Raw genomic sequence first — 24,685 nt, 5'->3', positions numbered from 1 at the left:
GTTACAGTAGGACAGAACATAATGTTTAAAACTAATAAAATAATTTGTGTGTAACGCGATAGAGACAAGGCTCTGAGTCGGTTTAGTTAACCTCATGAGGAGGCGATTAGATTTCCACTGCTCCAGTCAAACACTGGCACAGTAAATGTACATTGATCATGCACACTGCAGTTATTTGGATTTAATTTCCTGGAAGTGCATTATCTCAGTTTTCACTTCTTTTTTTGTTCCATATTACACTCCGGATACACACCTCCCATGAATGTACACTTCACTATCAGTTCATTCCGTGTTCATTTATTATTATTATAGGAGCTCTTAAAGCACAGTTTACAAATCAGGCTAATTCCAGGAGAAAACATGACAGCCTTTATTTCTCTCACTGAGCAGGCAACAGAGAGTTTCTCTTTGTAGTTTTTCTCTCCTTTTTCTCACCATTACTGTTACACTCAAATGTTAAACCACCGTGTGTCTCGTCTCATATCTCTTTACGACTCTGCTGTGGCTGCAGGCGTTATGTTTCCAGGTTGTGCCTTCGTGCACACTTCCCCTGCTTGTGTGAGCGCAATAATATCTGAGGAGGAACGCCTGCAGGCCTTCTTCTTCTTCTTCTTCAAACTTGGTGCAAATGTTTGTTAGAACTAAAGAGATTTTGGCGATCAGAGGTCAAAGTTCAAATGTTGAGTTTTTTTTTTTTTCAGCTCAACATACGTCTTATTCTTGGAGGTGCAATATTTTTTGGTTAAACGCCTGGAGGGAATTTCAGATGTCTATTAAAATAAAATGATGAAGTGACATTTTGCTGTATATATCCAAAAGGTCAGAGGTCAACCTCACAAAGACGTCATGATGTTCTTTTACAGAAAACCTTTTTTTCAGTGCTGTTGCTCAGTAGAGAGAGAAGATTGTGACCCTATTATCTGCAACTCGGCTTGAACTGCGAGGCGATAACTGTATAGTTTTGTAGGTTTCCGCTGATTTGTTTTTGCTTTTCTTAAAATATATAAGAAACTGTGAAAATTCAACACATTCTCAAAAACCAAAACAGAATTCAGCATTTACTTGGGGAATAAACTGACATTGCCGCGGAGGCAGCAATGTGTGTCAGAGCCTGAGGGAAAACCAGCAGAACAAGACACGAAACTGTACCCAGCCTCCTCAGAATCTGCCTGCTCGCCTTGTGTTTCATTATTATTATTATTATTATTATTATTTTGGGAATATTTGCCATCTATCGATGGCTCTGACCATAGAGGAGGCATCATTACACTATATTTTATCTTTCTTTATCTCCAAGGGTGTGATTTTCCTTCATAGCAGATGCAGAAAAAGTGAATATTGTGAGTTTTGTTTCATTGTTTATCTTTTATTTCTAATAAGACAAATATATTTGTCTTTTGTCTTGGTAACATTTTTCATCTCGCTTGAATCAAAGCAAAGAGCAGATTAGTTTGAGTGAGCAGATTTCCTGTCATTAGTTTGCAAAGAGAAAGAACCAGATTAATGCATGACAAGATTTTATTAATAACTCCAAGGAAACGTTTGAAGTCCCAAAAAAAAAAAAAAAAAAAGGCGTTGGAGTTATTTATGTGAGTTTATCTCTCACTTATATGTTTGATGTGCTTCATTACAAAGTAACGTGTGAAGACAGAGAGAAGTTCCCTGCAGGCTTCTTTTGCCCTGACGAAACCGTTTTACAGCCAAATAAAAGAAAAAGTGCAATCGACTGTTGGACGTCGACCGCATTAAACTCAAAGTAAACTCCAGCGCTTTCATTTCATTTAATTTAATTCAACTCAGCTCTGAGTGGCAGATGATGTGGGCAGCGTGAATCAGAATCAGACGCTAATCCAAAAAAGACTGAGTGACCGCACGAGTGAGTGACCACGCGTTTGGCCATCGAGACTCGGTTGTCAGGGAAAAAGGACGGTGGAAAGGAGGAGAAAAAAAAGAAAAAACTGGCAAAGCGTAGAAAACAGACTGAGTCAGTTCTGCCAAAAGCGAGCTGTAGAGACAGAGCAACACTTTCTGATAACGCTGCAGCCTGTCAAGTTCCTCTAGCAGGAGTAAAACTAGAAGAAAAACCCACCAGCATGTGGCACATTCGCAGACCAAAAGATAAATTTAGTGTTTACTTGGGGGTGGTGGGGGGTGGGGGTGGGGGGATGTGGGGGGCTGACCATGTCATGCAACCGGCGAAACAGCCGGAGGGAGAAGAAACTCAGCAGAGCAACACATAAAGCTGTAATGAGCTGCTTCCTCTGTGGTTTCACTACGACCATCACATTTAATTGTTGCACTATATATTTTTACTCTGTGTGTCCGATGCATTAACCATATATTGTGACATACTGTACAGCAGTGTGTGAATGCAATGTCCCAAATTATTATTTTGTTGTATTTCTTGACCAAACATCTATTAATAAACAGCTAATTAACATTTATAAGTACGAACTCGACAGGTTATCGTTGGACTCCTTATTGTGATTTATTAACATTTTATAGGCGAGTGAAGAACTTTAGGTGGCGGCTTATTACAAACTGAGGAACCCATTATCCTTTATTAATGGCACACTAAGATTTATTTAAGTGCACATAAGATGACTGCTAATGGCTCAGTGACAGACGTGAAGGCTTGGAGGGGTCTCCCCGCTGAATTTAAGAGCTGTCACTCTGGAGGAGGAGGAGGATTTTCTACAACCTGGCAACCCTGGAGCTGTCGTTATCATGGGCACCATCCAAGTTTTATTTTTATTTTTCACCCCTGTTAGCATGAATATATGATGTTTATGTATCATATATTTCATAATGCATAGACATGTGATGTTTTTAGCAATATAGGATGTTTCTTTATTTATTATAAATGAGCATCTGGCTGAGACTTCCCACTGTGGAGCTGCAAAGACAGATTGAGACAGACAGGGATTCATATGTCACAAACCTATAAGAACCAATCCCATAATCCTGTGGGAACTGGGGGCGAAATCAATTAGAAACTTAGTCAGGAAAGATAGATAGAGTTAGTATTAGCACAGCCACAACACCTACCGAACAACACCAACAATTAGAAGATGCTAACTATGCTAACTGTCCTGGTACTGTACGTCCGCTAGTCTCTGATTTTGGTAACAAACTCCTCACCTGAGTCTGAGGGTGTACTCAGACCTGTTTGCTTTGATCTGATTCAGGGGCTAAACCAAAACAATTGTTACATTTGTATTTTTAGTCGTTTGTGTTCCAACTGTTCTTTCATTGTTCAGAAATCTTACCTGGCAGGAGGAGGAGGTTACCTGGGAAAAATGAAAACCATGGAATAGAAGTCCAAACGGACCAGAAAATTAAAACCCGACCCGAACCCAGCGAAAAAAAACAAAAAAACAGCCGACCCAAACCATTCTCTGTATATATTTTCGGCCTGACCCCACCCCGAACCAGCACACCAGGTCGTTGAGAACCATGGGACATTAGCAACCTTTTCTTGGCAATCTTGGCCCGCATGTTTTATCCCACATCCGAGCACGATAGCTGTGTTCACATCGGCCCAAACGGACCGATCTTTGGGGTGAAACGCTTCCTGTTTTGGAACAACTGCTCCAAACGAGCCAGGTCTGAGTCTGACTGAGACTCAGACCAGTGTTGGCAATGTAGCCGACGTCATATCTGGCCCTCTGCGTTGTGTTTCTCACGGCCCTAGGTGGGGTTCGATCCCACGACCTCCCGCACCGGAGGCGACGATGCTAACCTCTTCGCCAAGAGGTTGACAACCACTTGGCAGGTTGGTTAGCACGTCTTTTATGGGTGGAGTGAGTGCACATCCGTTACACCAACTCCTCAGTAAGTAAAGTCGCTATTGGCTGTCCTAAAAGTCGCTAAATGACATCATCACGATGTCGGGTGGTGGGACCGCCGGTGAGCGCTTTGGGACGGTGGCGGGGCTCTCGTTGAAAACAGCAGTGATAACGTGCTTTCACATCAGAGTCTCCAAACCAAAAACGTTTGTCACAACACTGGAAAAAGTCGCTAGATTTGTCGCTAGTCGCATTTGACCAAAAAAAAGTCGCCAGATTTAGCAAGAAAGTCGCCAAGTTGGCAACACTGACTCCAACATGTGGTTGAGTCTATCCGTGGCGGTCTGTGGTGAAGGCCATGTAGTCGTTCACCAGAGGGGGGCGCCACAAGAGACAATAGAACAATGTCGCTTTACTTTTCTGTTGCAATGCTAACAACAAAAACAGACTTTTATTGACAACAATAGACACACTGCCGTCCAGAACTGTCAGTCACAAGTTGGCAACATGATGCGTTTATGCCCAATGTTACGCACCACTGAGTTGTAGCTGCAAAATGAGATCACAGGAAACAGCACAAAGTAGTGGAGAGGAAGAAAGAACTATATAAGAAGAATCTGCATTATCCGATAGCATGAACCATCTTGATGTACCACCTCTCTTTTCTCGGTTTACGTTTAGTTTAGTTGGCATTGGCATCAGCTAGGCTACAAGCTAACAGACGACATAAACAATGAACTGCATTAGTTGGCAATCTGGGTGCAAAACAAACGTTCCATCTGATAAAACCACATTAAACAAATACAAATAACTGCAAAGCATTTTTACATAAACACCACAACATTACAATAAACATTCATTAATTAGTCTTTTAATTACAGATTATAAAACCTCTACAGATGACGTGCCTCACCAGGAAACGGTAGCCTACACACTGAACTATGAGATTAAATAAAGAAAACAGAAAAAAACTAGCCTATGAGATGATGACAGTGGTTAAATAAAGATAAATAAATAAATAAAAGATCTTGATTAATATATTATAATGACATCGATAAAAACTAACATCAACCCGAATTAGAGGCAGAAATTCCAACACTTTGTGTTTCTGCTCTTTGCACAAAACATGACGGCTTGACAAGACACAGATGCTCCCCAGTAATCTGCAGCCACAAATAGAAACGTTGTGGTGAGAATGGATTCATTATCAGAATGCCAACACACACACACACACACACACACACACACACACACACACACACACACACACACACACACACACACACACACACACACACACACACACACTTACCACTCCAGGTATATACCTACAGTACACAGTACAGCCTCCACACCTTACCTGCCATAATAAACTTGTGTGAATTCACAAAAGCAATATAAAGAGTGTACATGATATGTAATATATAGGCTACAATAGGAATTTGCAGAGGTGGGCACACACACACACACACACACACACACACACACACACACACACACACAGCTGTTCTCTATGGATCTTTGCTATTGTTCTGCTTTTTTCCCCTTTATTGCAATGCATGGGCACCACACTGCTCTGGTTCATCCAATAAAGACTGAGAGAGAGAGTTAGAGAGAGAGAGAGAGAGAGAGAGAGAGAGAGACAGAGAGAGAGAGAGAGAGAGAGAGTTAGAGAGAGACAGAGAGTTAGAGAGAGAGAGAGACAGAGAGAGAGAGAGAGAGAGAGAGAGAGAGACAGAGAGTTAGAGAGAGACAGAGAGTTAGAGAGAGAGAGAGAGAGAGAGAGAGAGACAGAGAGAGAGAGAGGCAGTGGCTCTCAGTCAGGGAGTGTCGTCGTGGAAGCGGACTGCTCCTCCACATCAGACTCCTTCTATCCCTCCGTGCTGGAGGAGCAAGGAGGAACCTCGTCCTCTTGGGTTATATTCTCTCTCCCTCCATCTCTCTCCTTCTCTTTCTCTTTCTCTCTTTATCTATCTGTCTATCTTCTCCGCGCGGACACACGGATAAACCACACCACGACTGGGAAAGATGTTTTTTCTTCTGCTGCGTATGGTTACCCTTTACACTGTGAGCGTCTTCAGCGGAGAAGCCGCCGCCACTCACTGTGAGTATTTCACCTAGAGGACTCTCACCTGTAAGCTGTCAGCTCCCTCCGCTCCTCTGCTCCTCCGGTTCTCCGGTCCTCCCGTGCTCTGTCCGCTCCCGCTCCGGTCCTCCGGTGCTCTGCTCCTCCGGTGCTCCGGTGCTCCGGTGCTCCGGTGCTCTGCTGCCGGCGTGCGGACGCTGCGGAGCGGCAGGTGGACGCTGCTCGGACCCGCTGCATGGAGTTGGTACCTTTGTCCTCTTATTGTTGCATCAGGGGCTGAAGCTGCTGCTGCTGCTGCTGATGATGATGATGATGATGATGGTGATGATGATGATGATGGTGATGATGATGATGGTCACATGAAGTTCAGCACTTGAAACGGCTGATTTCAGACGAGTGCCTTTATGCGTGTGTGTGTGTCTTAGTGACATGCAGATGAACAAGTTGATAGCCCTGTGTGTGTGTGTGTGTGTGTGTGTGTGTGTGTGTGCGTGTGTGTGTGCGTGTGTGTGTGTGTGTGTGTGTGTGTGTGTGTGTGTGTGTGTGTGCTCCTGCCTCGCGCCTTGAGTGCGCGCGATGAAGGTCAAGCAAACAGGTTCATTTGTCTCCACTCGGTGTTGGAGAGGAGAGAGAGAAAGAGGCAGCAGCTCTGTGGAGATTCTCATGTGTTTGATTGAAGAGTCACTCCTTTGACATGCAGGTTGCTGCTGCTGCTGCTGCTGCTGCTGGTGTTAATGCTGCTGCTGCTGCTGCTGCTGCTGCTGCTGCTGCTGAATAGAAAGTGCTGAGTGGCCACAGCTGGAGCTGTACCGTGCAGACGGCTGCTGTTATAGGTGACTCCTACGTGGGAACAGCTCCCAGTCACAAAGCACCGCTGAAGCTTCCACTCAGCAGGAGTGCCTCTCTCCATGGGGTTTCCATTTTACATTTTTGAAGCTGTACAGTTTCCTGTTTGATTGCATGACGAGTGGCTCCGATTTGGGAGGAATTGGCACAATCTTAACAATTCAGCACTCATATAAAGTGGTTTTATTCTTTTCAACACCACCACCCCCCAAAAAATGTTTTTTGACATAGCCTAAATTCACAATTTCCAGCTGCTTGTATGTGAAGGCTTCTGCTTTCCTGTCATTTCTGTAGTAAACTCATTGACTGCAGGATAACAGCTCAGTTTTATGATCTGATCATCATTGATGATCAATCAGGAGGATAAGCAGCAGATTAATGGATGATAAGATGTTAATATGTGCAAATCCTGTGTATTACAGTATGAACCTGCTCCAGAATCAAAGACAAACCTGACACACACACACACACACACACACACACACACACACACACACACACACACACACACACACACATATCTATACAAAAGTGTGGTCAGTCCTTATGCTGATACACACCGAGCTCAGTCGACCACAGTCAGACCAACCATAGAGTCCATCCATGTGAATCCCGGTGGGCCGTTGTATCGGTGGACCGTGAAAAAAAATCCATACAGTTTTCACCGGCCTCCCTCTGTGTGTGTGTGTGTGTGTGTGTGTGTGTGTAAAACCCAGCACTGGCCAATCACAGCCAGGTCTGAAGCATCACTGAGGGGTTGAGGAGGAACCAGCTGACACGATGCTAATGAAAATACAAACAGCTACCTAAGAACAGACAGCAGTGATATAGGAGCTCAATCTGAGAGCGGTGGCAGGTTTTATCACCTGGCCAGGTTGAAATATTTTCACATGTTTTATATCTGGTCATTTGTGATTGATATTTGTGATCTGTTTTTCTTTTTTTCCCCCCCACATGTGCTGGATATTTTTAGTTCCTTGCCCATATATGGCGCACACACACAGGAAGCTCTAAGAACACGTCTCTAAGCATGCAAAAATAATTAGCTGTGATTCATATCTTATTTAACATGGTTTTCCCACATAAGGAGAAACACATACACACACACTCACATCTGCACTCATTTTTCCTCATTGAGAAATCCTGGATCAGGCTTCATGCCCCACCCACCACCACCACCACCACCGCTGCTGCTGCTGCTGCTCGGCTGCCCAGTGAGAGAGCAGTGCTGATCAGGGGCTTTAAATGCATTAGAGGGACCTGGCAGAGACGGAGCCAAGTGTTTGAGCTTCAGATGTGCAGAGAAACCAGCAGCTAGCAAACCTATCAGATCTGGAAGTTTGCACAGTTAGCCTCAGTTTCTTATGCTGTGTGTTAACTTGTTAGCTTGGAGGAACCAGTGGATTGTGTATTGGTATTTGGTCGTGCTAATGATGCAACAAGGTTTTGGATTCCACGTGTTGTTCCTTGGGTTTTGTGAGGTATTAAAGCATTTCTGTCTGAATGAAATGAATGTTTCTTTTCATCATCTACCTTCATTGTGGTTCCAAGATGGAGTTACTCAGCTGAGTGCTTATTTTGCCCATTAAATTACTTGGATCATATAAAAAATAAAAAAAAACATCAAACAAAGATGATAACCAGACTAAAACCTTGGTTTTCATCACAGGGGGTCTTTGATATGTAATTTGTAGCTCAACAAAAATAAATCCTGACCTAGTGAGCTCTTTGTTTCACAGGTTATCCCTCACATTTCCATCCAGCTCCCTGTCGATATCCATGGAGGACGTTCATGTTCATGTTCATGTTCGTGTTTGTGTTCATATTACCCAGAGGATGAACCATCAGGCCAAATTAGTGATTGATAACCTTATTTAAAATGGTCATCTCATTAGATTGAACTCGCAAAGCAGATGCACATTTTTGTTATTTTGCGATTTTATCATATAATCTAAAAAGTCGTTCTTCAATAAATCAACTCGCCAGGGGGCCATGACATTACTTGATCTGTTTGTCGGTCTTTGCTCTCCGAGGGCGAGTGTGACACTGTCCTTGTGTTGGGGTTTAAGCACTTTATGTTAAGGTGAGGAACTGAGCTAAACTGACAGCTGCATTACTCATTTATGACAGTCCTGTGGTTCTCAAATGTGTGCTGTGATCAGGTCTGACGTGCCGCGCGGAGATGAAATGGTGAGATGCTCGCGGAGGTCAAAAACGCCGCTCTCGTGTTTACCACTGAGAAACCAAAAAAGGGGATGGGAGGGGGCGCGGATGTGTCACGGTTGGTTTGTGGGGGTCTTTGTCAGGTGGCAGATGCACTTCCTCCCCGAGATCATATGGCACTTTTTTTTCTCCTTTTCTTTTTTTTTTGAGGGCTTTACAAGGAGACAGTGACATCACTTTATGTGTCAGCATTTCCTCTGTCATCTTTCAGATAGAGTTAATTGATAATCTATCGACATGGCCTTTACAGTAATTGCTAAATGACTGTTAACAGAGAAGCTATCAGCACAAATGCAATGACACAATATTTTCTCCTTCCCTAGTTTGTTGATACTCATGGATCACTTTATTATAACACCAGAATAATATATAGTAGGAGGACTTCTGCTCCATGTTGACGATGATTGCCTCACTTCTGCAGATTCGTCAGCTGCACATTTATGCTGCTAATCTCCCAAAGATATTCCACTGTCTGGATTCATATCTGGAGACCGAGGAGGTCACTGAAGTTCACTGTCATGTTTTTAAAAAACCCGTTTTGAGGCGACCTTTTACTTTGTGACACGGATCATTAGCATCCTCCTGGAGGTAGCCGTTAGAAGATGGTGAACCGTGGCCATGGTCAGCAGCAGTATGCTCAGATAGACTGGTGCATTGGAGCCGTCATTGATTGGTATTAAGGGGCCAAAGTGCCAAGAAAACATTCACCACTCCACCAGCAGAAAATGTAAATTATATCATTATAAAGTAGATAGTAGACGTTTGGATGACCATGTGTGAATGTTTCAGTAGTGCACTTCTTACTTGTGAGTTGTAGACGGGATATTCAGGCTAACAACATGTGCATGTACAGTAAAAAAGCACATTTAATACATAAAATGAGGTTGAAATTCATCAATTTCTTGACGATGAATTATCACAGTAAAAGTTAGCTGTCAGATGCATTCAGTGCAGAGTTACTCCAGCCTTTGTGAAAATGAATACATCAGTTCACACAAATACTGTTTACACTAATATATATTTTGGCTGATTGTGATTACCTTCATTATTGGTAGCCTGATTGATAGTCTGATCATTATTTTCTTGATTAACTAATTCATCATCTGGTCTGTTTCCCCAGTTGGAGCTGTGAAATTGTTTTCTTTTTTTTTTTTTCTTTTCCAATTAAAAGTCCAAAGCTGCTTCGCTCTTTTTTGTATGATGCCAGAGAAAGGAAAACAAAGGCAACAAATCTTCACACTGGAGAAACCAGAACCAGCAAACCATCTGAAAATCGACTTAATGACTTAGAAGACTAATTAAAGGAGTTGAGGATTAAATTTCTGTCGATTTACTAATCGGCTAATTGTCCCTGTGCTAATGTAACGTATTCATCAACACCGGGGCGATAACCAAATCCTGTTTGTCATTGTTCAGTCAATCAATCAACCAAGCTTTATTTATACAGCACCTTCAGTCAGAATGCAATTCAAAGAGACTGGAAGCAAAAAAACAAAGATGGACTTAGTTTTAGACACGTGTGCACACTGCACACCAACAGCATCATATGAAGAAGTTGATAATAAATAAAAGGGTTTGTAATTAAAACACAAAAACATTGATATGAAATCAAATTGTTAGCAAAGTTTTTGGTGTTTTATTTAGCTGCACCGCAACAGTGGATTCAGACATGTAATAGCTTATGTCACTGTCTGTCTGTCTGTCTGTCTGACTGACTGATATTTCCACTTTAATGTCCTGGCTTCTTGAGAACTACAGCGAAGCAGAGGAGCACTTCCAATACACTGCGCCTTGTTACCATTATTCCTTATTAACAGCTTATTATTAAAGAAGTCAAAGGGATAATTAAACATAAGACACACTGAGCAGAGAGAGCGGTAGATAGAAAGGCACCCTAGGTAAGAATCAAGCATGAAACTGAGACAGTTGGACAGAGACACCTGTCTCCAATAAAACTTGAAAGTAAATAAAAGCTAAATTTATCGTGGATGCCAGACAGAGGCTGTGGAAAAAAAGGCAGGCGAGAGTGTCTCCCCAGGTAGAGCACATGTCCCCTGGGTAAAGTCTTTGCTCCTGTGGCTGGAATAAAGGCTAACACCTGAAAAGGAAAGATACTCTGCCTCTTCTACCTTCTCTTTCTCCTTGAGTGTTTATAAATAGTCTCCGTCTTTAATTTATGTGTTTGGTGATTATGTCAGACGACGTAGCAGTTATACAATCAGGATTAGACCATAGGTGGTCCTGCCACATACCAGGCTTTGACCTAGCCCCGTTTCACATTACCATTGTTACACTCCCCTGCTATGACAGTAGACTTTTGTCATACATTTCCTCCCCAACATTTCTCCAGAGTACACTGTATATGACAGTATCGTAGTAAGATAACAAAGAGAAGCTTTTGTTTAACATGGGCAGGAGTCATAGTAGTCATTTATTCAATGCTGAGTGCATGAAATCCACCTACAGTAGAAAACACAAGACTATATCAGCATCAGTTAAATGTTGTATTAATCTAAGCAGCTGATAAGTAGCGTATATTTAGCCTCATGCTTAGCACGAACAGCAAAAAGACTAGAAATAGTTCAATTGAGGCTCTGAAGGCAACTGTGGGAGTTTTTGGCTGAACAAATGAAACAAACAAAAAAAAAATCTGGATAATTTACTCACATAAATCATCCAAAAAAAGAAAAAAGTAATGACACTTCCTGTGGTTTGCAGCTGATCTTATTATCCAGGTGCGTTGCCAGGAAGACAAGTGTATCCTGCTGGATATTCAGGGGCTGCATCAAAGCACATAGGTGAGGTATTTGAAAGCCACACTAGACGACGTGGCTTTAACAGGATGGAAAAGGTGCAGACGGCTCCGCTGGCTGGTTTTCCTCAGACAGGGAGTCTGGTGTTTTGTGCCCCCCCACCCCTCCCCTCCCCTCCATCCCTTCCAGCTCTGCCGCCTGCCTGTTTCACCAGCTTCCTGTATCATGACCTTTCAGTGGCGCGCTGTGCAGCAGCACAGTAGATTATGTTAATGCATCTCTATGTCAGTTTTAAAAAACGAGAAAGGAGCGAATATTTTTTGATGGTGGTGGGGAAAAAAAAAAAAAAAAAAATCATACCTCTGGGATTCCTAAACACCCATAATACTCTGACACCACCTTAAGCTTATGTGGCATGGTTAATAAAAATCTGCTTCACCTCGCGCGTCACCTACTGTGTTTTCACAGCTCACTGCAGCACAGGCCGTCTCTTAAGGTCGTGTTTCCTGCTCTGAGTGGAGATCTGAGTTTAGTTTTCTGAAGTTTGCTTTTGGCTGGAAAAAAAAAAGAGGCAGAGAGAGGCTTTCATTACCAGCCGACATGACCCCTCTTCACCACGGGTCTGTTGGAGGAATATAGCTGCGATTACAGTGATTCTCTCACAGCAGGCGGACGCCGCTGCACCAGACATTCATCTTTTATAAGCGAGAATGTGTTTCCCGTGTGGCAAGGCACCACACACATATATTTACTTAAAATTTCATGCTTCAAGTTAGCTCAGCAGGCCGATACTTCACAACTAATTATTTCCCATCTGAAGCACCTGGAACGTGCTCGAGCAGAGCTGGCATTCGGCATAACAGCAGAAGAAGCGACGGCGTGCGAGTGTGTGTGTGTGTGTGTGTGTGTGTGTGTGTGTGTTTGTGCATGTGTGAGCAGATACAGCTGCAGATTCTCTCAGCTAATGAATGTGGAGCAGGCAGTCAAGGAACACCTACTGCTGTACACCTTCAAGGCCTGATGAATTTATCAAAAGGTAAATGAGGCAGAACGCCGCGGCGTGACAGTGCAGGCACTTTTCCTCATGTTTAAACATAGTACACTTCTTCTCAGAGACAAAAGGGAACGGGGAGGGAACGCGCACTTTGAACATCTAAAGACGCGGGGACTCGCACCTCCGCTTTGATTGTCTTTACTCTGCATGACACGACGACGCAAAGTAGCGACAGTACAGAGAAACAGTATATGGTTCTGTCACAGGGATCACTCTGCTCATCAACCCGGTCCCACAGGAGACGTGTTTGTTTTATCTGATATGGATGAAATGTGGCTGAAGCAGGTTGTTATTTTTAGATCTTTTCATGTCATCTACCCTTTTTTTTTTTTTTTTAGTTGTTCTGGTATTGTTTTGTTTTTTTACTGCAAATAAGAAAAGTCTAATTAGATCTGAAAGAACTTACTTTTAAAACTGTCATGGAAAGGAGCGGTTTAATGAAAATAAAAGAAAAATTAACATTGTTAAAAATGATAATTAAGCGGGTAATTATCTCAAAATCTTTCAGAAACACAACTGGATCACAAATTGGCATGTTTCTTCTAGTGCAGTACAACTAGTACTGCATTCCTTTGTGCTGCAGTGTCACTGTTGTCAGATTTATTTTGTTGCTGGACACACTCATCTCAATTCAAGAAACTTTTATTTGTCTCCAGGGGGCAATTTACAGGGGCACATAGATAGACATGAGAAAAACAAGAACAACAAAAAAGAGCACACAGCCGCCAGTATAAAAACAGGTTTTATACATTAAGAAAAACAATGACTATGACGTGCAGATACAGCAAGAGTGCAAAAAAGGAAAAGGCAATCAACATCGGTGCAAAACAAAACCTGTAATATTGCACTAAGAATGACAATAGCATGGGAGAATGGCATTGCCAATGCAAATAAAACATTGACACATAAAATAACTGACACAGCTGTGTGGGGATAATCTTAGTGCAATAAAAAAAAAAACAGTTACTCTGGGTTTACTTAGTGTGAAAAAAACAACAAGCTTCTATTTTAATCAGAATGACTGGATTCTCAGAGCTGAAGCTGAATAAACAGTGCGACTGCAGAGGACTATGTGTTTTTGATTAAAACCAGGAGCTGTGCATGGTCTCTGAGTGACTGCAGCAGCTCTGCACAGACACATGAAATGAAGGGACTTGCTTTTTATATATATTGTCATGGTGAGAGCATTTTGTTTCTCCTCATCCATTCATATTGAATTATTTGGCTGTGGAGATGATGCACAGACAGGTTGCTGCAGTCCTCATACTGTTGTCTCACATTTTTTATTCATTGTCTGAGAGCATGAAATGTTGGTGGTAAAGTGATTCGCTCCACTTCCACGCTACATTCTGTGTGGTATCGCGGCATATGTGATGGTTTTGATATCACACATTTTCTGGAAACACTGTTTAGAATTATTTTATCAATATGATAATCTGACAGGAATGTTTTAGCTTATCCTGTCACTTCAATGCATGAACAATGACTAGAGCAAATTAGCACAAGAAAATCATATGAAAATTTAATTTTCTGCATTATTTATGGTGCCTAATTCATCCAGAGATATTAAAGAGATAAATAGCATTGGCTCGGTTAACGGTGTGACATTAATATATATATGAAGAGTTGTTAAAGGTCCCATATTTTATTAAGTGAGAATTCCATTTGTTTTGATTATAAAGCAGCTCTAGGTTCTATATTAATACTGTGAAAGTATCAAGGCCTCAGTCCACAGAGAAACGCACACAGCCTGTATTCAGAAACTGAGCCTTGAAACCAGCCGCCAGGACTTCCTGTCACTTTGTGATGTCACAACGAAGCAACCACTAAGCCCCGCCCACCTGGGCCCACCATCCAACAACTTGTAGGGATTTGGTTTCTCTGAGTGTTTTATTTTGATATCTGCTCTATTTTTATTGCATTGCTCAGAAAACAGTCAGCCAATCAGAAGAGAGGCTCAGAGCTTCCTCCTCTCTTCTGATTGGCTCACACCAACCTGTTGTTACTCGAGCTCCAGAGAGAAGCTGATATACTCAAAGCTTCAGTCCACAGAGAAATGCGCACAGCCTGTATTATAGATAGATACAATAGATAGTCTTTATTACGGACTTGAGTCCATTATAAATAAAAGAAGACAATACAAAGACACATACAGTATTCAGAAACCTTGAAACCAGCCGTCGGGACTTCCTGTCACTTTGTGATGTCACAACAAAGCAGCCACCAAGCTCCGCCCCCCACCTGGACCTACACCATCCAACACTTTGCAGGATTTGGTTTCTCTGAGTGTTTTAGTCTGAAGTCTGCTCAATTTCCTTTGGATCACTTTCTGATGTGTATTGTGTATTTTCCCTGTCGGAGGCTAATCTGCAGGAATTTAAGAGTAGCAGGTGTCAGTATACAGGACAAATGCTTTTTGATTGTAATAAGTATGAAGAAAATACAATGGATACATGATATTAGACTATTTAGAGGAATAATTTCTGCCTGGTCCCCTGGGAGCAGAAAAAATCCATTGTGATGAATATGGCGCCAGTGGAGGCCATTCCATTTCCAGCTGTATTGGTCACACAGTGACGCTGCATTCCCAATCTATACAGTGCAATGAATACGCTTCGAATAGCTGCACAGTCTGAAAGTTTCCTCCTCGTTTTATTTTCGGTGTTACTGGCAGAGGGTTTTTGAAAGGATTATCAACACCCACTTTCCATCGACTGTGCCAATAAGATGGATGCAATAATCAGCAAGGGACAGTTACAGAGATGAAAAAATGAGACACATACGGTACATACACACACACACACACACACACACACACACACACACACACACACACACACACACACACACACACACACACACACACACACACACACACACACACACAAAAGATCCTGTTTTGAACATTCAGACCCCAGAATGAAAAAGAGTGTTAAATTAAAAAAGGAGGGAAAATGCAGAGGTCTGCTGCTTGTCTGGCTGGATTTAACATTCTGTATAGCACAGGTTATTATTGTATGTAATTACACTGTGTGATTATCTGTGAATCAGACACGGCCTGGGATTTTCACACTCTATGATTTGATATTGATTAACAACAACAAAAAGGGGGAGAAAAAATAGAGGACAAAAAAAACACCCCACCAGACTTGCAGTCCTGAGGAGCTGAGCTGGTTCCCAGCATCAGCTACAGAGGTAAAGAATATTAAGCTGCAGTGTTTTTTATTTCAGAGACCAGTCACTTTTGAAATATACAGCAGCATCTCTGATCAAAGTCGTATACTGCAGCTCTGAAAACATAAGAACTGAGCCTTCAGGCTGCACGTTGGTCTAAATATCAGCAGATAAGAAATCAAGGTACTTCTGAGGTCAGCATCATCAAGAAGTGTTTGGCTGCAATCACAAGTCCTTCAGTAGGCTATCACATTTAAGCAGTCCAATCCATTACTTATATTTACCTAAACGTTGATTATATGTAGAGCTGATATGCCTGATGCCTGTGTTAGTTAGCAACAGCTGATAGGATCTGTTGCTCCCACCGCAGGTCTTTTTAACCAGGGAAAATGGTGGTTAGTGAACGTGTAGCTCGTTGCTAATAAGAGAGGAGAGTTTGACAACTTTGTTGGTGCTGCTGCTACATTTACATACTGTAGTGTTGACAGTGCTAACACCTTTTACCAGGTGTGTTGCTGTACTATTTCAAGCTAGTACATAGTATTCCTGTAGATAAACAAACCATAAGAGAGCTGCAGGGACACTGCGTCTTTCTGCAGGACAAGCAGGAAGTTAGCATCACCAAAAGCCAATGGGATGTTAACATGGGCTTCAAGGCTGCAGTACAAAAGACTGTGATTTATACTTTTATTTGCTTCAACTGCCGAACTGACCCGGCTTAAATTTGAGACAGGCATCTATATGAGACAGGCTTTTATTTAATTATGAACAAATCTTTTACTTGATAAAGATATAAAATCCTCTCAAATCGTTCTGTTCTTACAGTTTTTAAGAGTAGGAATAGAAGGAAAGAGACAGATCTGGAGAACACATTCATTTAGGTTTAATCAGCACCAATTAAACTTCTTCTAAATAAATGCGTGTCCCAGCCGTAGACTGTATGTAGGCTCTGGCTCTTTCCTTGGGTCAGTTCTCAGCAGGCCAACATATAAACATATACAAACTTGGGTTGGGTCGGACCATGGATTTTTTTTTTTTGCTGCGTTTGGGCGGAGAATAATGCTCATGAGGCTTTAACTCCAACAGACTGAACCAGGTTGGGTCGGATCTTAATTGTCAGGCCTGTTGAGAACTCTAGCACAAATTGAGCAGCTTAGAAACTGCTCAAATGGGCGATGGTGGGCTTTGAGAGGGTTTGAACATTCACAAGAACTTGACCCGGCTTCTAATTGGGAACAGCTTTTATTTGAGAGTTTAGGCTAATACTTTTTTTTTGTGATTTTTGAAGCCTGACATACAGTATAAGCTAATGGGGCAGTAACTTCCCCAGCAACCTAGTCTCATTTAGCCACTCATCGCATGTGTTATTTGCGTGTTTCTCTAGAGGCACAGAAGTGTGAAGAAATCTACTGAGATATTTCTCATGGTGAGAACAAGTCCTTCTTTCAGGCATCTAAACAAAAACCAGGATGAGGGAACAGGAAGTGTAAATATCAACTTATTTCTGGCTTCTCACTCTTGCAGCGCCACACTTTTATCTTTTGTTTATCTTTTCGATGCATGGTGGCAGTTCATTATCCAGCGAAACAACGCGCAAACAAACAGCATAATGTATCGTATGCATTCTGTGAAATTAGCTGAATCGGATTTATCAGTTGTGAGATACTGGATTGTATTTTTGTTGTGACGCTCTGCCAGCTGCTTATTGACATGCGTGTGTGTGTGTGTGTGTGTGTGTGTGTGTGTGTGTGTGTGTGGAGTCGGAGCTGGATATCCTCAGAGTCAGAAAATATCTCTGACTCAGAATTACGAGCCCGAGGCTGATGCGAAACCGTTTTCCGCACTTGGCTGCTCATAATCACGGTTTAAATGATGTGACGTGATCATCGCGGCATTAGTGAATCCATGTATTTCACCACCATCCCGGGTGTCAGAACATGAGTTATGCGGACGCTTTAATCAGCTAAATGGCGTCTGGAGCACCTGAGGACGCAGCATTTACAGATAACCAGCAGTCTGGATTCTTACAGTGCAATATGGTTTTACTGCGTGGTTGGTTGCTGTTGGGCTTATTTAGCCCCTTATTCGGCTTATTGCTGCAGCTTTGAAGCCGTAAATATTTCAGAACAGACTGAGGGCACAGCACAGTGACACAGGCATCCTATCTAAGTGCCTTATCTTGAGTGACTTCCCACCAAATGCTATGTAAAGCAGTGGTGTGAAATCCCTTCCATGCCCCAAACCTGCATGGCATCCAAGAAAACCTAGTTTGTTTTTTTTCCTATGCCGCTCCATGAGAACTATTCCCTGCAAAGATATTTCCTCTAGTACCAACTAGAATTAAACCACGGCATCAATATTGGATCTTTTTGCTTGTTTTTATAGTTATGATATGATCAAATGATACTGGGTAGATATGATTAAACCAATTCAACCTCGTTTGAGTTTAGGGCCTTTTAAAAGCAGGCTGCTCGCTTTTGGACGGAGGCACAAACAATCAAATCATACAATAAGCGCAGTAGAGGAATGGCTCCATTGTCATAACGTCATTATGATGTTTTTACGAAGCTGCAGCTCTCCCCACCGATATCGGCCCGCTACTTCATTTAGAAAATGTATCACAAGAGTTAGCGCTGAGATATTAGCCTCTAATAGCTACTACCTCTGTAATTACCACAGTGATGCTCATTGCCGTCCTTTATTAGCCCCATTTTTAACAAAATATTATTATTCCATTATTACTTTGTCTTTACCGAGATGTTGTGCAAAACGTTCCCACAAATCCTATAAGCCAACGGAAAATTACCACAAATCCTGTTTCACTATGTTCTTGAATGAGGGCTGAATAATTCATGTTTGGCAGATGAGATGTGTATAATCACTAAAAGCTGTCGATAGCCCAGCAAAACATCCTGCCGGCTGCCTGTAAATGCTCATAGGTCCCTTTAGATTATATGCAGCGTTCAGAGAAATGAAGTGCTACAGTAAACCGGGCAGTGTTTCTCAATCATTCGTATTGACGCGTGCTTCCTTGAATTCAGCCGGCGTTTGGTACTAATTGTCAGCCAATACCTCGGCTCTTGCTCGGCTATCGCTGAGCAGAGGTCACCGAGCCCCCCCGAAGCCCGCCGAGGCCACGCCAGGTATCATATGAAGCTTTATCGGTACCACACAGAGGTCTGAGGCCCGCTCTGTTACCAGATACTATCTCTGTACCCTTTGATATTATTGACGCTGCGGTCTGCGTTGACTGAACCTATGCACCCTCCACAGTCTGCCTCTGCTCTTGAGGGGTTTAACACTGCAATAAAGGTGCTGTGCGTCTGTTTTTAGAGGTTTTGTTGCCCTGTAGCGGGAAGTTTGTACTCTTTTTTTTAATGTTTCTTTTTTTTCTTCTGTTTTATGACCAAAACACATCAAAGCATAATCCTGCAGATCTCGTTGATCAAAACCAGCAAAAAGAAACAACCCCAGAAGCAGAGAGTGGAATAGATGGTAACAAATTTCCTGCTTTCAATAATTTCCCTCTAATGGCCTTCTTTTTATTTAATGCTGGTTTTGAAGTTTCCTTCAGAGACACCAACTGTTCTTTCAACTCCTCTGTGACGAAGGACTAAAGGTGCAAGGACGGATATTTTTTAAGCTTTACCCAAGCCCCATTTGAATAATTCAGACTTAAAATGTCGTTCTTTTGTACTGTTCTGTACCTGTGCAGAAAAAGAAAACACATGAGAAGAACTTGTGCTGATCAAGTTATTTAAACCCCACGACCCTGTGAGAATATCAGAAGTAATCAGCAGCGGTAGAAGTAGCAGAAAGCAGAAATATTAATACCACATTGTAAGTGATACACCATCAACAGAGTTATTACATATCAAAAATAATAGCTGTATTCCTGATGCAGAATGGCTGCCAGAGTGAGGGATATCAGATAAACAGATACTCTATGTATCCCTTGGAGGAAATGTACTTGTCGGCAGCTATTTAATAGTAAAACATGACGATAGTAATTAAGATTGTGAACAATAAATGATAAACAATATTAATTGAGTGAGTCCATCTTTGGAGGATTGTATTTCTAATGAGTAAACAGCAATTTTATGCTGTATTTGGCCTGAATGTGAAGTCATAGTTTTAAAAACAGTCAGTCAATTTTGTCCTCATCCCTCTTTAAAAGTTCAGTTTTTTACAAAATCTTTTCCAAAAACCTTACATTTATACATATTAACTTGAGAATACAATGTTCCAAAAATAATGTAGGCCTATTAAGAAATGTCCATTGAAGCCCACTTTTTCAAGTATGACATATTCACTAAGATTACATTCTGTATAATGTATAAAGGTTTACATAATGTTTTAACACAATGCCAAGACTTAACGGAGCATGACTCACAGACTCTTGTGGCCTCTGATCCTCGTTAAAGAACTTAACATCTCATTATCTTTAGCTTTGTTGATGTGGTGAATCACTTTCCTTCTGTTGTAATTATATTTATGCCACATACATGACACATTGTCTGGTTGATACGAGGTTGCAGCGGTAGATGTGATGCATATGGATGAGTTGATATGCATTTTCTACTTTGTGTATTTTTTATTTTGTCGTCTCCGTGGTAACCTATAGGCTGTTATGTAATTTTATTTCCAGCAGTAACGATCAACTCTCTGATCTCAGACCAATCCCCCACAGTGGTTTGCCTAAAATTATCCATGTTGATGCTCTTGTGTGTTTACATTTTGATCATAATAAGTACATAAAAATATCTTTTAACTTCATATATTACATATTTATACGCCTGTAACCTCAGCTCTCTGATGCAGTGGACAGTTTTCCCGTCTCAAATGTCATGAAGTCCGTGTCGCAGCTGGTTTGTGGAAGAGCTCAGTCAAATGTGTGGATGCCCCTTTGAGCCATGTATGTGAGTCGCACTCTGAATATTTTTTAATTACATGGGTCTGATCCACCCAGTGAAGAGGATCAGGTCAGATTGAGAAACCCGCTCCACATGGCTCTTCTCTTCGCCTATCTCCATTGCATGTTCTATTTTCATGAAATCCCTTTGGCATTTTTTCATATCCAAGTGTTTATACATTTCCGGAGACTCGATATCCAAGAGGAAACTCAGGCTTCCTCATATCTGGTGAAGCCATGTTTATTTGATTTGGGGCGTGTAGTCATCTTCAGGTGCAATAATGCCTCTGCTACCAGAGCTTAAAATAACCATCCCATGTGCAGTACAAAATGCACTTTGTTGTGATAATTGATTTCTTTGTGGAACAGCATCTGTTTTGTGCACTCAGGTTAAGGCGGGCTTGCTAATGAGCAAAGGAGAGCACTGGGAAAAAAAGGGCTGCATGTACAGTTTGGCTGAGTCAATCCCACTGAATCTAATGTGTAGCTGACAAAAAAAAAAGAGGAGTGGGTGGTTTCAAGGACCTCATGTTATCTCACCTTAAAATGAAACCCGGAGACCAGACGGCATATTTTTGTTTCACTTCACAGGTGCGTGACGTTCTTGGATTCAAAAGATTTCCTTGCATGAATGTGTCGTCCACTTTGATTAAATGATGAACATCTGAGAGGCCAGAAAGCAGATAGAACGGCTCACCCTGAATGTGTGTCTGTTTGTTGTCATTCATTTGGAGGAATGAATGGCTAAGAAGGGGACAGCTTTTATTCTGAAAATGAAAGGATAGTAAATGCTGCAAGGATATTGGAGAAAAAAACGCATTAAAGGATAAGGCTGGCAATATTCTGTGTTTTTTATTGACAATAAATCCAGTGAAAAGACCAAAGCTTACAAAGAATTGATCCTACACACTGGTAGGCTGCCGTCTGTGTAAGCAGGTCTGATGCACTGTAGCTTATTTCTCTGTGGCACAGGACCAGGGTTGCTTCTTTGTGGTAAATACAGGCAGGGAAACTGGACTGATGAATTTAAATAAAACACATGTCGTGAAGTGGCAGTCACTCTCAAATAAATTTAGTGAAATGAAAATATAAAGTGGCATAGAATGGAAACACTAAAGTCAAATACAAGAACCTCAGCCATGTACATTTACATCTCTTAGTACATTAGTGCATTTAAACCCTTTTAGACCCACAAAAACAAACTGTTTTGTTGCATGGTTTTTCTAATTAAGTTAATGTTTTTCTTTTCTTTTTTTAAGTGCTAAGCATATTCAAAATCATTTACCCATTCAGTCACTCAATTTTTATGTCAATCAGTAAACACAGTGGCTGTGACGGCACTCACTCCAGCCAATGGGAACGCAGAGTAGAGTCACGTGACCTTAGACGCCACTAGTAAAGGACGTCGGTAGGAATCGTCACAGATACAGGAGCAAGCGGCGTAAAACGGTAAAGATAACGTCATTTATCTCCTCACTTGTGACGTTATTGCGGCGGCTGACGTCAGCGACCACTCTCTCGTTGAAAAAAACGGCTGGTCTCGAGCTCCAACGGTCGCGGAGAAATTGAACGCAACAGCTCAGCTGGCTAACGATTTGTAAAGGTAAAGTTAGGCTCAAGGGGGGTTGTCGGTCTGAGAAGTGAAGTTAAACACATAACTTTGTTTTTATTGTCATCTTCTACATTTTCAAAATGACAGAAAAGAATACGGGCCCACAGCAAAGGTTTAGCCCCCATGCATAGTTAGTAGCTAGTAGCCCCCCCCCCCCCTTTGGAAACTATCACAGTGTGTAAATAGTAAATATCTTCTCTGATTCAAAGTTATCTGAGAGTTCAAGTCTCCTGGGTTACCATTATTTTGCTGCTGCTGCTTTGTTTCCCTTTTTCACTCTGAAACAGTAGAAAACTAAAATAATACACTGATATTGATTAAAATATTGAAAAAGAGTGTTTCATGTTTAACTTTATGCCTTTTGGAGATCATTTCATCTTCCACCTGCTGCTTAACTGTTCACATTAACAGACATCTTAAACCAGCGGTGCCCAAATATTTATGGTAATTAGATGCTAAGACACTAGGCAGCTAACATCATGGGTAAGAAATGGTACAGTCCACTTTAGGGGTGCTTATAGCACAATAATCTTCCTGGCATGAATAGGGTAAATACATATGTTGTAATATTTAAAATTACTTGTAATAATTAATGTTTCATCCCCCTGAACTGTTGTTTTTAATCCGTTATGGGGATGTGCATGTGTTAAACAGGTGGATCAGGTAGAGTCTGAACCCCCCCTCCCCCATAGCGCTCCATAATTTGGTTAATAACCCTGGTTTGAGTCTCGTAAATACTCAGTAGAGGATCACATTTTCTGTTAATCAGCAGCTGAAAATAGTCGTGAACACAAAACACAGCTTAACTCTTGTCTGAGTAACATTTGTTAAAACACAACAGAACTGCCCAGCTGTGTGTGGAAATTACTTCAGCTCACCTCTTCAGCAGGAGCCAATCAGCTGTAGGCTAAGTGCTGTTAAGAGAGTGCAGGGATGTCAGACAGCGATATAATGACATGACAGACTGACAAACACTTTGTTGATTTTGGTCTTTAGAGGAATAAGAGAAATGTCAACGTGCTACTTCTGTTAAACTGTGTGGGGAGGGGGCAGGGGGGTATCATCCTAACAGCTGGACGTGCAGTCAAGATGTACTTAAAGTATGATTTCAGGAGAGATGAAGTGTTCCCTTTCAGCCAGCAGTTATGTGCATGTGCTCAGGTGCATGTTGGGGGTTCATTTGGCTATTAGTTTCAAGCCCCTGAGACTCTGCAGACAAATGAGCCGTCCTGACTGACAGGCGGGAGTTTGGCTTCGGACCAAGACTGTAAACAACAACACAACACTGGGTCTGTTAGATGCACACTTTGCACATAGACGGACTCCTGCAGCGCTCACACACCTGTACGGGTTCACCTGTCAATTTGAGAACATGTGTTACACCATCAAACACATTGTTGGTTTGTTTAGCTTAGCCTTGGCTTTATTTATTTATTTATTTACTCTCAAAGCTGTCAAGTTCTCATTTGTTGTAAGCGGCGGTGTCGAGTGCAGAAGCAGCAATTGAAGACGCGTCTGAGGTGTAAGCTCACATCAAAGCGGTTTTGTCAGCTCTTCAGCTGGAGATGAATCGTTCAAGAAGAGGATGGACGGATACAGATTGAGAGGCAGATGAGAGGAGTGATCCTACTTTTGATCCCTAAAGGATCAGAAGTAGGATCTGGAAGACTTTTGACAGATTAAAAGTGCTGCGCTTGCATAAGAACCCCAGTTTCTTGTAGTGGTGCGTTAAGATGCCATGCCAATGTTCTCATTTCCCCAATGAACATCTGCAACTGCACTGCAGCTCAGCCATAATTTGAGTCTTGGACAAAACAGCTTGATCCACTTTAGTCACACTTGAAATCAGGATTAGAAGAATCTCTTGGCAAGCGATCTGAGAGCAGTCAAATCAGGTCAGTCGAAATTCACAGGGACGCCCAAAAGGAGAACGAGCTCATGCTGTCAGTTCTGCTGCGCTCTTGTCGGCCAGATGGATGGCCAATTGCCACTCCAGATGTGCTCAGAATCCATCTGAACTCAAACTAGAATGGCATCCAAAAACAAAAAGCCTCTCACGTTCGAAAGAGCGAGCCGGCACGCTGATGGAGACTCTACAGGAATAAATTGTAATCAGGCCGGTGCCAGTTTTCATTACGTCCTCAGACATGGGCCTTAATGCGGCTCTGCACTCGAGTGCAGCCAAAAAAGCAGAAGAGGATGTTGTTGTGTGATTTCACTACTTTTTATGGCAGACA

At 41.9% G+C, this 24,685-nt stretch overlaps 1 protein-coding gene across 1 annotated transcript in view; it reads left to right on the top strand.

The window, feature by feature from the left end:
- The first annotated feature begins 5,822 nt into the window (after nucleotides 1–5,822).
- The window catches only part of cntnap5a (contactin associated protein family member 5a), a 126,530-nt gene continuing 107,667 nt past the window's right edge, over nucleotides 5,823–24,685 (top strand). The window contains exon 1 of the mRNA XM_085764943.1: nucleotides 5,823–5,892. Coding sequence (XP_085621069.1) covers nucleotides 5,838–5,892 — 55 coding nt within the window. The 5' untranslated portion in view covers nucleotides 5,823–5,837. The remainder of the gene's footprint in view (nucleotides 5,893–24,685) is intronic.

The sequence above is a fragment of the Trachurus japonicus genome, chromosome 21, assembly GCF_045865225.1.
Source record: "Trachurus japonicus isolate A0001 chromosome 21, Traja_1.0".
Taxonomy (NCBI): domain Eukaryota; kingdom Metazoa; phylum Chordata; class Actinopteri; order Carangiformes; family Carangidae; genus Trachurus; species Trachurus japonicus.
This window is presented reverse-complemented; position numbering and strand designations above follow the sequence as displayed.